The 14,263-nt window shown below is 33.8% G+C and overlaps 1 protein-coding gene across 1 annotated transcript in view; it reads right to left on the reverse strand.

Moving 5' to 3' along the window:
* The window catches only part of SLC12A2 (solute carrier family 12 member 2), a 127,573-nt gene that overhangs the window by 56,114 nt on the left and 57,196 nt on the right, over window positions 1-14,263 (reverse strand). The window contains exons 5-7 of the mRNA XM_074201273.1: window positions 4,715-4,854; window positions 2,907-3,017; window positions 102-210 (exon numbers count right to left, since the gene is read on the reverse strand). Of these exons, the coding sequence (XP_074057374.1) occupies window positions 102-210; window positions 2,907-3,017; window positions 4,715-4,854 (360 nt within the window). The remainder of the gene's footprint in view (window positions 1-101; window positions 211-2,906; window positions 3,018-4,714; window positions 4,855-14,263) is intronic.

Consider the following 14,263-nt stretch of genomic DNA (forward strand, 5'->3'; position numbering starts at 1 on the left):
CTTTTGTCTTTATTTAAACTAAATTTACCTCATTAACACATTATCTTATACTAAAATTTTGTTATTTTTCACTTCTAGGTGTATTTTTTAAATATACTTACTTTGATAACTAAAAAAACCTTTAGGCTTCTTGCTTTCCAATGGAATAAATGTTCCTATGACAAAATCAGCAATAGCTAGTAGTAATATCACCAAAAGAACGATTTGCGCCTGCAATTTTAAATATATTAAAAAAACAGAATCAATCTATCAGTTTGTGCATAGTTGATAATTACAAAGTACCACAAATTTTCTAAAATTAATTTCTGCCTAAATGACATTCATGCAATATAATAGATAAGAGTCTCTATAAACGGGTCAAAGGATTCACCAAAGTATTCAGTAAATTTCCAGTAAGAAAACTTGCTTCTATTCTCTATGTTTTAATATCTTACTAGTAGAAATACGAAAATTAGCTACTCCTAAGCAAAGTCCATTAACTAAAGAAATTTCCTACATGGGTTTTCCACATTAAGGATGTATATATGCTTCCTGCAAGTAAAAAAGTACAGGGAAATTCCAAACAATTCTGATAGCGACTCCTTCACTATTCATTTTTGACCCTTGGTCATACATCCCCCTCCATCTACTTTACAAAAATTCCTCTGGCCAGGTGGGACTATGGGTACAAATGACAAACAATTTACAAATGAAATAGGAAAGAAACACATGCATGATAGAAAAGGTATTGGTGCCAGAAGCAAAAAGAGATGAAGTGGACAGAAAGGGAATATTAACTAGATAAGCCTCAGAAAATGACATTAATCTGAAGATTTTTAAGGACAGAGAAATTCTTTTTTCTTCTTTATTTCCAAATTAATTTCAGGGAATGCTCATAAAATGTAAGGCAATTTGTGGGGACAGGAATCATTTATTGCTTTTACCAAGTGTGAAAAGAAGAAACAATGTTTACTGCTGAACTAGGAAATGACTATTTTGGTAATGGCTTGGCAGGTACTAAGAAACCCAGCTTTCAATTTCATTAGGAATTTCCAAGTACATAAAAATAAAACTAGTCCAGTTCTTCACTTAAGTTTCTAGAAGGGAATAATAGCTATGCTCTTCTATTATTTAAAATAACAATATATACATGCATAAGAAATATTATTTAGCCACAATGACCTGAATATTTCTACCTGACACAATTCAGATGGAAAATATATGTAATTTTATGTTTTAATTGAGACATGTATTAATAGCTTATGAAAGAATGACACATTTCTTCACCTTGGTAAAAACTATTATTATATGTATTTAATTTAATTTTTCCATTGAGAATGTAGTAGGAAGTATAATTTAGTTTGGGGAAGGGGAGGGAAAGGAGGAAGAAATCTAAAGAATAGACTATCTTAGGAAAATAGATTGGATTGATTAGCTGTACTAAGAAACAAGAATTTGGTGGAAAGCTTAATTAGAAAGATGAGTTTTCAGCAATCAATTAGAAATCCCCCTGAAAAACCTTAAACACTTTCACAATGCCATGAAAACACAAAGAGATTCTGGAAAGAGTTAGGCTTAGATGCTAGAATAAGGGGTGAAGCAGTATGCTTCACCAAAAAAATAAGAACATTAGAAGGCAGATAATAAATGTGACTGACTAAACAAAATCAAATGAGAAAAAAGATGGTTGATTTTTTACAGTCAATTCTAGATAAACTGAGATTTATAGGAGGAATATCTGCAGACCAGGTAGGGACAAATCTGGACTTCTTGATGGCTGACAGTCATTATAGTTTCAAAGATATAGCTATAGGCTTCTTGAAAGATGATAATGGGAGGGACATTTTAGGGTTCAGATGAGAAATGCTTTCCACAGGAGAGTAGACAAGATTCAGAACTGGGTTGTAGAAAGGGCCAAGAAAACCACATGTCTTCCCACAAGTAACCTATGTCAGGCTAAGAGCTTCAATAAGTGTTCAACTCAGATAGACAAAGATTCCAGGTAGAAACTAGAAGAAAAGAACAAGTGACTCACTAGTAGGAAATAAAGATCTCACTGTCTCTACATTTGCATTAAGACAGGAGTTTTAATTGTATTTGTGAAATTAAGTCTAAATATGATTTGCTTAGTGGTTGGTTATGATACTAGAAGTAACTTCTGGTCTAGATCTGGATTTTCACTGATTTAGGAGACAAAAAGGGAGTAAAAAACTCATTACCAATGAAGACCAACAACTGTGCAGCAATTTACAATCTTAGGAAATTGTCTGGGGGGAGTTAAGAGATTAATCACACAGCTAGTATTATCTAAGACATAATCTAAATCCTGCCTCTGAAGAAACTCCTGGCCTCTTGCAAGGGTTCTGTGCTAAATACAGAGCCTATGCAGGGTAAAAAAAAAAAAAAGAATATGGAAACTCATAATCTATTCTATGGGAGAACTGACTAAGGGAAATCCTGAACTAGAGAAGGGATGGTGACAGGGCTTAATGATGGTTAGGGAACTGGGGTTACACCAGCAGGGAGCAATAACCTAGCAAGATAGGAATGTTTGTGGCATCATTCAAGAGTTCTGAGATACTTCTCATCCTTTGTATTCTTGCCAAAAAAAGGAACCATATACAACAATTTGCCTTTATAACACATCAGTAGAACACATTAGAAGAAAAGTTACAAAAACAGCAGATTTATTCTCATCAATAACTTGTATCAATCTTTTGCAAATTTATAACGTATTTTCACATATAATTGCTTACTTTTGGTTTCTGAACATAGACTGAAGTATACCTTTTCTCTTCTCATTTCATTTCATTTCTCTTGAGGTTTATGTCTTTGGGGGGTAAGGGGGCTTATGTTTACTTTCATAAAAAGATTATTATGATAATGTGAAAATAAATAAATATATCAGAAAAAGAATAATTGCTTACTTTTGCTTCCCATTCCATTCCAGCTACTGAGATACCTAAAAGTAATACCACTGTAATGGCTCCAATAATTCGGATATCATTGATTTCATCCACCATAAGTATAGAATGCTCCTATAAAAAATAGATATTCACATGTAATGAAAGCATTTACTTAAAAATGAAAGACTGGTTAGAACAGTGGTTATTTATAGTTTAATGCTAAAACGTATCAATATAATCAAAAAGCAAAAGCAAAATCAAATTAATCTCTACTTTTAAGAAATCTCTATGTATTTTTCATATTCCAAAGTCAAACCACAACATTTTGATTTAAAGCAGAATGACCAAGAAAGTGAAGAAAGTGGATAACAGTCATTTTATAAAAACATATATATATTAAAGAATATATATAAATATACGTGTGTACAAATAATGTATATATATCTAAGTGGGTGCATGTATATATTCAAGTGGTGTGTGTGTGTGTGTGTGTGTATACATATATATATATATTTTATCTATCCACTCATATAAAAATACATATATGTACACACATACACCCAAGCTCACCCTATCAATCTTTTGAATTATCACTTTTCAAATAAATAAAATACACAACACTAAAATTATGGTGAGCGTGATTTAATATTTCTTTGAGAGTTTAATGGCTCAGCATAAATTTATCTCAAATACTAGTTTGTGGAATTAAAAAAAATTCCCGATATTCCTTCACTTGTTACTTCTCACTTTCCTGTGAGAAATGGAAAGTGAGCTATAAAAATGAATAATTTTGAAAAATTTAGTAACTCTGGCCAATTCAATGATTAATTATAATAAGAGAAGATTAATGATAAAGAATACTACTCAACTCATGATAGAGAAATGATAAATGTGCAGAATAAGACACAGTTTTGGACATGATTAAAAAGGGACTATGTTTTTCAAGACTATGCATATGTTGCAAGAATTTTGATTATTTTGTTTTGGGTGAGGGGGGTAGAGTGGCATGAGAGGATGATGAATAAAATGCTTGTTCTTGAAAAAATTTAATGCTGAAAACGTGGTTATTATAACTTTGTAGTTGATCTGCAAATGAATAGGAATTTTCTAATTTTGAATAGTAAGCATAAGTATATAGTAATATGCTAATGTTTGATCTATAATAGGATAAAGATTAATAATACTTTCAACCTTTGTGCAGTTACAATGATCATTTTTTTGACAAGTGAAATGATTTGTTAAATTTTGAAAAATGAGTTTTAAAATGTGAAAGCAAAGTGACCTATTATTTAAAATAATTAGACATCCATAAGGATATTATAAAATTCTTAACATCTGTTATTACAAAACTACAAAAACTTTAGATATAAGATATAATAAGCAATAGGATTAGTTACACTAGGCAACTGGAAAAGATCGACAGTTTTTTATCATCATCATCATAGCTGACATTTACACAGTGCATTAAAGATCTGTGAAGCTCTTTCCTTGTTTTCTTCTTTGATCCTCACAAATGAGTGAGGTAAGGTGCTGTTATAATCTCCATTATATAAGTAAGGAAATTGAGGCAGAAAAAGAGGTTAAATGAATGACCTGCTGAAGGTGACACAGCTACTAAATATTTGAGACAAGATTCCACTTCAGATCTTGTTGCTTCCAATGGATTTCATCAATTAAGCCATGTGAATGCCTTTTGATTGGAAGTTCAAATTTTAAATTTTGAAAATTTTAGACTGTGGCTACTAAATATAATACTCTATTTAACATATGTAATTGATATGAATAAGAATGAAGTCAAAAGCAAAGAAACAAACTGAAAACCAAATTACCTTAAGCAATTCTACAACTGTTTCTGCAAATCCAACAACATACATAGCCACTGCAACAGCATTAGCAAAAGCAAAGATTAATCCTATTGCACCACCAAATTCTGGTCCTAGACTTCGAGATATTAAATAGTATGCTCCTCCTAAAGAGAATGAAAAAAATAATCAAATTATAATGAATGAAAGCAAGTTTACATTTATATAGCACTTTATGGTTTCTAAAAGTTTTATATTACAACAGAATACACACTTTACAAATTAATAGAAATTTTATTAAGTGGTTGTTGAAATAAATGCTTGACGAAATATATGTTGATTTTTACCACATTATGTAGTAGGCATTATTATTATTATTATTATTATTATTATTATTATTATTATTATTATTATTATTATTATTGTAATCCCCATCTTAAAAAGTGGGCTCAGAAGTTATGGTCACACAATTAACAAATGGCACACATTTGAGGTCTTTATCCTTTGGGGAAAGAAAAAGAATATGTAATTTCTTTGATAATTAAGTAATTAACAATTTTCACAGCCAAGAATTTCTCCCCACACTCAATATAAAACCTGCTGAAATTAATTTCCTATTTCCTCTTATACTATCCTCAATAAAAAGAGAAAAGAATCAATTAAAATTCTTTAGATTATATTCCCCTCCTTTAAGCTTAGAGACACAAAGTAAGTTTTAATCTACTCAACAATAAGAAAATAATTTTTATATCTTATTTTGAGTTTATTTGACAACCAGTGGATTTTGATATGTCTCCTCTTCAATGATAATATATAGGGTGATTTGACAACAAAATATTAGTCAAAAAATGTAAAAACAAATAAAACAAACCCCACTGTATCTTTTTCTACATAATAGGATCCTTTATGAGAAATGCTATTTGGCAATTTTATTTTCATAAAATCCTTCAAAATGACTTCTGAGTTGTTAGGTTCCCCCCCCCCCCCCCCCCCCGCTCATTCATTATTACTTTCTATTTTTATTTCCTAAGGAAAACCATCACCTGAGTGACTAAGCTTCTCCTGCATAATACTTGGCAAAAATCAGTAGGCATTTTGAGGTGCACAATTTCTTAATGCCTAGTAATGAAATAAAGCTTTCCTGTGCAAACTAGTACAGTATTATTCTAAAGATAGAAAATTAAGCATATTTTTTTATAGCCACATGGAATATAAGTCAAGGAAATTAGTGGACAAATATTTTCATCATTATAAAAATCATTTAAATGTTTTATCTGCTACATTTTCTTGATATTCCAATATAATCATGATAATTTTAACATCAAAATTTATGGCATTAAGCAAGTAAAAATATGAATAATTGTGACACAAAGTAGCAAAGCAATGCAATAAACTAAAGGAAAAAACTAGTGGGTCCATTTTCCAAGCACACTGTTCTCCCTACAAGTCATATGATGCCTGAGAGCTTTATTTAAAATGCTTGGACTCTAATGAAGCTCTTTATACCCAGGTTAAGCAAGAGGCATTGAGAAGAATAGATGTGATGAGGTACTCTGTTTACAAAGTTAAAAGCAAAAGATCAAAGAAAAAGCGAAGCATTAATGAATGCAGAGCTATTTTAGAGGTAAATAAATTAGCTTGACACTGGGTTAAGCAAAGGATAATACAGCAGATTAATTGTAAATTTGAGTATGTAACAGAGTTTTTTTCCTCATGATAACTTTCAGACATTTATTTACATGAAAAATAGTGGCATGAGTAAAGGGATTATTATTATGCTTCAATATATCTCATTCTCCTTGTTTTCTGTGTACTGATCTGAGTTTATAATGAACTTGGTAGAATAATTATGATTATCTTTAACATAGTGATTAAAATCTAAAAAAGGAGAAATGGGAAAAAACACAGCAACATTAAAATGAATTAAATAGGAAAAACTTATTTAACAATTTTCTTAGGATTTTAAAAATTATACCAAATATCAAATTAACACCTAACTTTACATGGTACTTTGAAGTTATGAAGCATTCATTTTATTTACATTATTTCATTTTGTCCCATTAAATTACTCTGAGTTAGGTGTTTCTGGCAAAGCCTCTATTTTACTGAACAAACTATGGCTCAGAGGTTTAACATCCCCAGGTGATAAGACATGTATAAATTCTTGTGATTCCAGATCCAGTTTTCTTTTCCATGAAGTCTCATTGCCTCTTTCTAATGAAGAACCCTGAACTTGGTACCAGAAGATCAAGCATGGCACTGTTACACAGCTGGGTGACATGGAAAGTTATTTAGCCCCTCAAAATCTGAGTAGTCAGATGGCTTGGGGTACATTCTAGCTCTGCCTCTTCCCATGTTTGGACTTTGGGCACATCATTTTATCTCCTCTAAGGCCTCAATCTCCTTAACTGTAAAAATAAAGGGTAGGATTGAGCTACATACACACACACACAAATATATGTATTTATATGCAATACCTTGAAATTAATGAAGTTTTTGCATACCAATGAAGCCCTCGATACTATCTTTTATTAAAAAATGTATCCTGTTATTTGATACAAATAGCACAAACTTGGGGGCGGCTAGGTGGTGTAGTGGATAAAGCACCGGCCCTGGAGTCAGGAGTACCTGGGTTCAGATCCAGTCTCAGACATTTAATAATTACCTAGTTGTGTGGCCTTGGGCAAGCCACTTAACCCCATTTGCCTTACAAAAACAAAACAAACAAACAAAAAAACCAAATAGCACAAACTTAAAAAACCAATCTACTCTAGTTCTAAATTGTTTTGTTTTTGTTTTTTTGCAAGACAGTAGGGTTAAGTGACTTGCCCAAAGTCACACAAGTTAGGAAATTATTAAGTATCTGAGGCTGAATTTGAACTCAGGTCCTCCTGACTCCAGGGCCGGTGTTCTATTCACTACACCATCTAGCTGTCCACTCTAGTTTCTAAACTAAAACTTTAAAGTAGTACCCAAGAAAATCACAGTAAAAATCAAAGTAGAAAATTATTTGGGGAGGTAGGAATAGGTTTGTTCCTTTCTGAAGTAACTGATAATTTAACTAGTTCATCATGAAGTAAAATAGCAAGCAGCAGCACTAACATATTACTTCTCTCTTCTTGGTAAACGTGAAACTCCATGTAAAAAACAAAGCAACATCAGGAGTGGGCTGACATTACATGCTGAAATTATTTCAAACTGCAAATGGCAGATACAACCTGAAATTGCATGGATAACTCATAAAATCATTTGTCTGGCACTCTATTCAAACTTCATTATAACCTGGTCCCTTTCCTACCTTTCACATCTTTTTAGACATAACTTCTCATTCTTTACTCCCCAAATCTATGCAGTGACTCTGGCCTCCTTACTGTTCCTGAATAAGGCTCTCCATTTCCAGACACTGAACATTTTTACTTACTGATCCACCTGTTTAGAATACTCTCCCTCTTCATTTTTGCTTCCTGGATTCTTTCAAGATCCGAGTTCTTCTACAAGAAATCTTTTCTGATAACTCTTAATAGTAATGCCTTCCCTTTATTGATGATTTCCATTTGATCATGTATAGATCTTTTGGTACATTAAGTTGTTTTCATGTTATTTCCTCCATTAAATATGAGCTCCTTGAGAGCTGGGGCTGTCTTTTGTTGTTCTTTGTATTCCTGATGATTAGCACAGTCCTATAGAAGGAACTTCATACTACAAAGTAAAATTCATTCATCAAAATATGTAACTAGGGCAGATATTTCTTAGAAAATGGCAGGAAAGGGGCAGCTAGGTGGCACAGTGGATAGAGCACCAAGCCTAAAGTCAGGAGGACCGGAGTTCAAATCCAGCCTCCGACATTTAATGACCTACCTAGCTGCGTGACCTTAGGCAAGCCACTTAACCCCACTGCCTTGCAAAAGATGCGCCGGGGGGGGGGGGGGGGGGGGGGGGGGGGGGGGGAGAGAGAAAAGAAAATGCCAGGAAAAATCGGAGCAATTAGGTGGTGCAGTGGATAGAGCACTAGCCTTGGAGTCAGGAGGATCTGAGTTCAAATGCAGCTTCAGAACAACACCTAACACTTACTTAGCTGTGTGACCTTAGGCAAATCATTTGACCTTATTGCCTTGCCAAAAAAAAAAAATGCCAGGAAGAAATAGCATCTTAGGCTAAGCCTTTTCAGGATTTCAATGTACACACACACACACACACACACACACACACACACACACACATTTTACAGAAGGATGGGGAGGAGAAAAATGAGGGGCAGATTCTATTTGAAACCAGGACAGAGATTTTGAATTTTATTGTGCAGGAAATGATAAGAAAAAAGGAAGTCACTCACTACATAATGATTAATCTGTCACTGTACAGCTGGGGTGGAGGCAAGGGGCAACTAGTTGAAACACTATTAAAATAATCTTCAAAATAATAATAATAGTAATAATGTTGGTAATAGCTACATGTATACAGTACTTTTTGAATTTTGTAAAGTGCTTTACAAATATCTCATTTGATCCTTTCAACAATCCTAGGAAGGTAGATACTATTCAGTCATACAGCATGTGAGACTGGATTTAAACTTAGGTCTAACTAACCATAGGTCCAACATTCTAGCTACTAAACTACCTAGGTATCTTATACACTTGTATTGTTAGTATATTTAATAATAGTAATGCTAAGAGAATGCTAAGAAGGGAGTCATGTAGGAATATTACAGATTTGTCAAGTGCCTCAATGATTCAATATGCAAATCAAAGACAGAAGAAGCTGAATTTTAGTAAGGGCAATTTCTAAATTTTTAGAAAGGGCAATATGGCACTTGGATGTAAAACTTGAGTAACTAGAAGAATAATTTAGAATTGACAGAAATAGCTGATATTTATACAAGTTTTGTGGTTTATAATGTATTTAAAATAACTGATCTTATTTAAATATCACAAAAGCTTTGTAAGGTAGGCAGTCCAAATATTATCCTTTTCATTTTCAGGAGTGAGAATAGGAAATAGCTGGCCTCTTTCTATCATCCCTCAGCAGTCCTAAGACAGCAAAGACAAAAAGATTCAGAACCATTTGGGGGTGGAGAGGTAGGATTAGAACAAGTTCTTATTGTCTGAAGAACAGGTGGAAATTAGAATAAACTATTGGGACTGGGAGTTTACAACTTGGGAGAGAGGGTTATTAGGGTTAGAAATTTAATAATCTCTTGAAATAGTAGGAAGTAAGAGTATCTTAAGTGAGACTTGAAAGCAAAAAAGAGTTCAAAGAATAGAGTTTTAAAGAATGAGGAAAAGCAACTATTAGATCAGAGATATGGACATAATTGGTTAGAAAGTTTTCCTAAAAACAAAAAGTCTCTGCTTAGGAATACTGTAAAAATATGGAATATAAAAATCACCAATCCCAAAGATTCTGGTAAACAGGACATTTACCTAGCACTTAAGATTTTAAAAGGTTTTTTACTGACACTATTTCATTTGATCTTCACCACAATCCTTGAGGTAAACACTTCGTTATCCTCATTTTACAGATGGGGTAAATAGGTTAAAATTCTTGTTCATGATCACCATGCAAGTGAATGTTAAAAAAAAAAAATTGAATGAACATGGTTCCAGATTTCATAAACATTCATTTTCAAACATGTCAGATTAAGGATGTAAGTGAAAACAAAAACTATACTATCAAGCCTAGAAATAACAGTATAGATATTTCTTAAGCACAGTATAAATGTAATACTAATTTATTTTTAGGGTTAAGTGGCTTGCCCAAGGCCACACAACTAGGTAATTATTAAGTGTCAGAGACTGGATTTGAACCCAGGTACTTCTGACTCCAGGGCCGGTGCTTTATCCACTGCGCCACCTAGCCAACCCTGGACCTAGGTATTTTTAGCTATTTTTTAAAATAAAATACCAGTTTATTTTTTTCACTAATAAGCTTGCCATTCCTCAAATAAGAATAAAATGAAAATGAGAGGAAAATTAAAATTTCTTCTGCTCATTTAGCATAAATTGCTTGCTAAACTGTGTAAAAAAGGTCAGATAATAATTTTTAAAGATATTTTGAGTATTTTAGAGCTTATGGAAATAGGTTTTACTTCATAGAGTCTTCCCAAAATATCCAAATTTTGAGACATTATTGAAGAGGACAATTTTAAATACTTTTCATCTAAGAGACAAAGAAATAATGAAGTAATAGCTCATATGGGAAAGGAGAGTACAACTGTGGAATAAGAGTTCAAGGAAATATAGTAAACAGAACTATAATTATCATATCTGCATTCTCTAACTTCTCCCAATCAAGTCAAAATGCCTGATATGGGAAAATTACCTTTTCAAAGCCCTGTTAAAAGCTCTGAATACCCCAGCTCTGATTCAAAGCAAAACAACTTAACAAATATTTTAGTAGGTGCATAGTATGTTCAAGATATTATTTTTTACTGCAAAGTAAAACAACTCTGTGTGATACCACCTCATATATCTCAGACTGGCCAATATGACTAGAAAAGAAAATGAACAATGTTGGAGGGGATGGGAAAACTAGGACACTAATGCATTGTTGGTGGAATTGTGAACTGATCCAACCTTTCTGGATTGTATTGCCCAAAGGGCAATAAAACTATGCATATCCTTTGATCTAGCAATACCACTTTGAGTCTATATTCTGAAGAGATCATGGAAAAAAGGGGGTGAAAATCCCACATGCATAAAACTATTAATAGCAGCTCTGTTTGTGGTGGCAAAGAATTGGAAATTGAGGGGGATGCCCATCAATTGGGGGAATGGATGAGCAAATTGAAGTGTGTATCAATCACACACACACACACACACACGCATATATATGTATATTATGTGTGATGGAATAATTGTTCTGTAAGAAATCATGAGGGATGAGATTTCAGAAACTCATGGAAAGACTTGCACAAATTCATGTTGAGTGAAGTGAGCAGAAGAACATTAAACACACTAATAACAACATGGGGTGATGATCAACTATGATGGAATTGTTCGTTTTAGAAATACAATAATCAAAGACAATTTTAAAAGATAGAAAATGGGATCCATATTCAGAGAAAGAACTGTGGAGCTTAAATGAAGACCAAAGCTTATTATCTTCAATTTTTAAGTTGTCTTATGTATTACGTCAATTTTTCTCTCTAATGTTTTCTTTCTTCTGTTTGGATTTGATTCTTTTCTCACAACATAATCAATACTGATTTACTGTTTAGCATGGTTATAAAAGTAGAGTTTGAAGATGGGAATTTTTGTATTATCAGTTTTCTTAGAGGGGGAAAAACATTGTTGTGTAAATCAATGAAAAAGTTAATTTTATTGAAGTCTATTGCTAATGTAGAAATAATACCCAATTGTGAATCATGTCCTGTGGTACCAACATGTTTTGCTATAAATAATTTATTTAATAAGCAGTGTTTTGAACTTGATTACATGAATGTTATATCAAGTCTTTTGCTATAATTGATGCTAACTTGGTGATTTCCATGTGATTTCATTTGCATATCATGGGTCATTTGTAAAAAGTGTCCTACCTTGTTCTATGAAGGTTAAAAATCCTAATCTGTCTCTATTCCTCCTTGGGGCGGGGGGATAATATTTGATAAGTGAACTGGATAAGAATTAAGTCAGTTGGTAAATACTGTGAAGTTAAAAAGAGTTCAAATAAAAATTTTGAGGAACCAACAGGATTAAATGGAAGGTTTTGAGAATTTTGTCTTCTGAGATAATCAGAATGTCTTGGATGTCTTACATAAATCTATGTATCAGTAATGCTTTAGGTTATAAACAGTGTCTAAGATAGAAACAGCATGGGGTTATTTGCAATCTAAATTCCCTAAAGTTTGGCTTCCCACTTTTGGAGTCTCCCTATTAGCTCTTATTAATTAAATTAGAACTCCAAAGTTTGAGTTAGTTTTCATAACATGAAATTGTTATTGGAGAAGTAAATGTTTAAAAGTCTCTGTCAAGATTTAACCAGGGTTTATGGCGGGGGGCGGGGGGGGGGAGCCAAGATGATGGCATGAAGGCAGCATTTTCCCATGAACTCCCCACCCCAACTCCAAAAGCTGTCAAATTATGGCTCCAGTCAAAATTTAGAGGGGCAGAACCCACAGAAAGACTGAGTGATACATTTTCCCAGTCCAAGATAACTTAGAAGTTCCACAGGAGAGGTGTGTTTTACCAGGACTGAGAGTTGAAAAAAATCCCAGGCCGCAGTGCAGCCCAATCCAGGGATCATGGGGAAGAGCTTGAAGGGGTGGTGAGAGAACTCTGCTACACCAGAATGAGTGTGGAGTGAGGAGCACCAGCCTCAGAACCTGCAGCAAGAATCGGGAGAAACCAGCCTGCACCTCCAGAGCACAGCCCACAAAATGGTAAGGGGGTTAGGGGAGACTGCAGAAATCTCTCTGCTCTCCCTGGGGCAGGACTCTGCTGTTTGCCCACACTCAGATGCATGTTGCAGTTTGGCTTTCCATACTAAGATAACAGGGACCCTCCTCACAGCTCCAGGGCAGAGGGGAGCACCTGTGGTCACCTACATATCAAAGTACAGGCAAGACCTTGGAGGAATTAAGGTCCCAGTGGGGTGTTGCCCCCCAAAAGACACAAAGTCTTAAAAATGTGTAAATTAGTCTTGGGCTGAGGAGATGAGTAAACAACAGAAAAAGAATAATCTGACCATAGAGAATTACTTTAGTTCCATGAAGATCAAAACATACTCAGATGACAACTGTATGGCTTCTGTATCCAAAACCTCCAAGAGAAATAGAAAATGGGCTCAGACTATGGATGAGCTCAAAAAAAACTTTGAAAAGCAATTAAGGGAGGTGGAGGAAAAATTGGGAAGAGAAATGAGAGTGATGCAAAAAAAATCATGAAAACCAAATCAGCAGCTTAGTGAAATACAAAAAAATACTGAAGAAAATAATACGTTGAAAAGCAGTTTAGGCCAAATGGAAAAAGGCAGATGAGGAGAATGCCTTAAAAAGCAGAATTAGTCACCTGGAAAAGAAGATGAAAAAGTTTTCTGAAGAAAATAAATCCTTCAAATGCAGAATGGAACTAAAAGAAGCTGATGACTTCGCAAGAAATCAGGAAGAAATAAAACTCTTCCAAAAAAAAGCCAAAAATTAGAAGAAAATGCGAAATACCTCATTGGATAAACAACTGACCTCGAAAACAGATCCAGAAGAAATAATTTAAAAATTATTGTGCTACCTGAAAGTCACAACCAGGAAGAGAGCCTAAACTTCATTTTTCAAGAAATAATACAGCAAAACTGCCCTGAGATCCTAGAAGCGGAGGGTAAAATAGAAACTGAGGGAATTCACTAGTCACCTCCTGAAAAAGTTCCCAAAAGAAAAACTTTCAGGAATATTATAGACAAATTCCAAAACTCTCAAGTTAAAAGAGAAAATTCTAAAAGCTGCCAGAAACAAACAATTCAACTACTGTGGCTCCATGGTCAGGATTACACAGGATCTGGCAGCATCTACATTAAGGGCTCATGGGGATTGGAATATGATAGTCCAGAAGGCAAAAGATCTTGGTTTACAACTGAGAAACAACTATC

This window comes from Macrotis lagotis, chromosome X, assembly GCF_037893015.1.
Source record: "Macrotis lagotis isolate mMagLag1 chromosome X, bilby.v1.9.chrom.fasta, whole genome shotgun sequence".
NCBI lineage: Eukaryota > Metazoa > Chordata > Mammalia > Peramelemorphia > Peramelidae > Macrotis > Macrotis lagotis.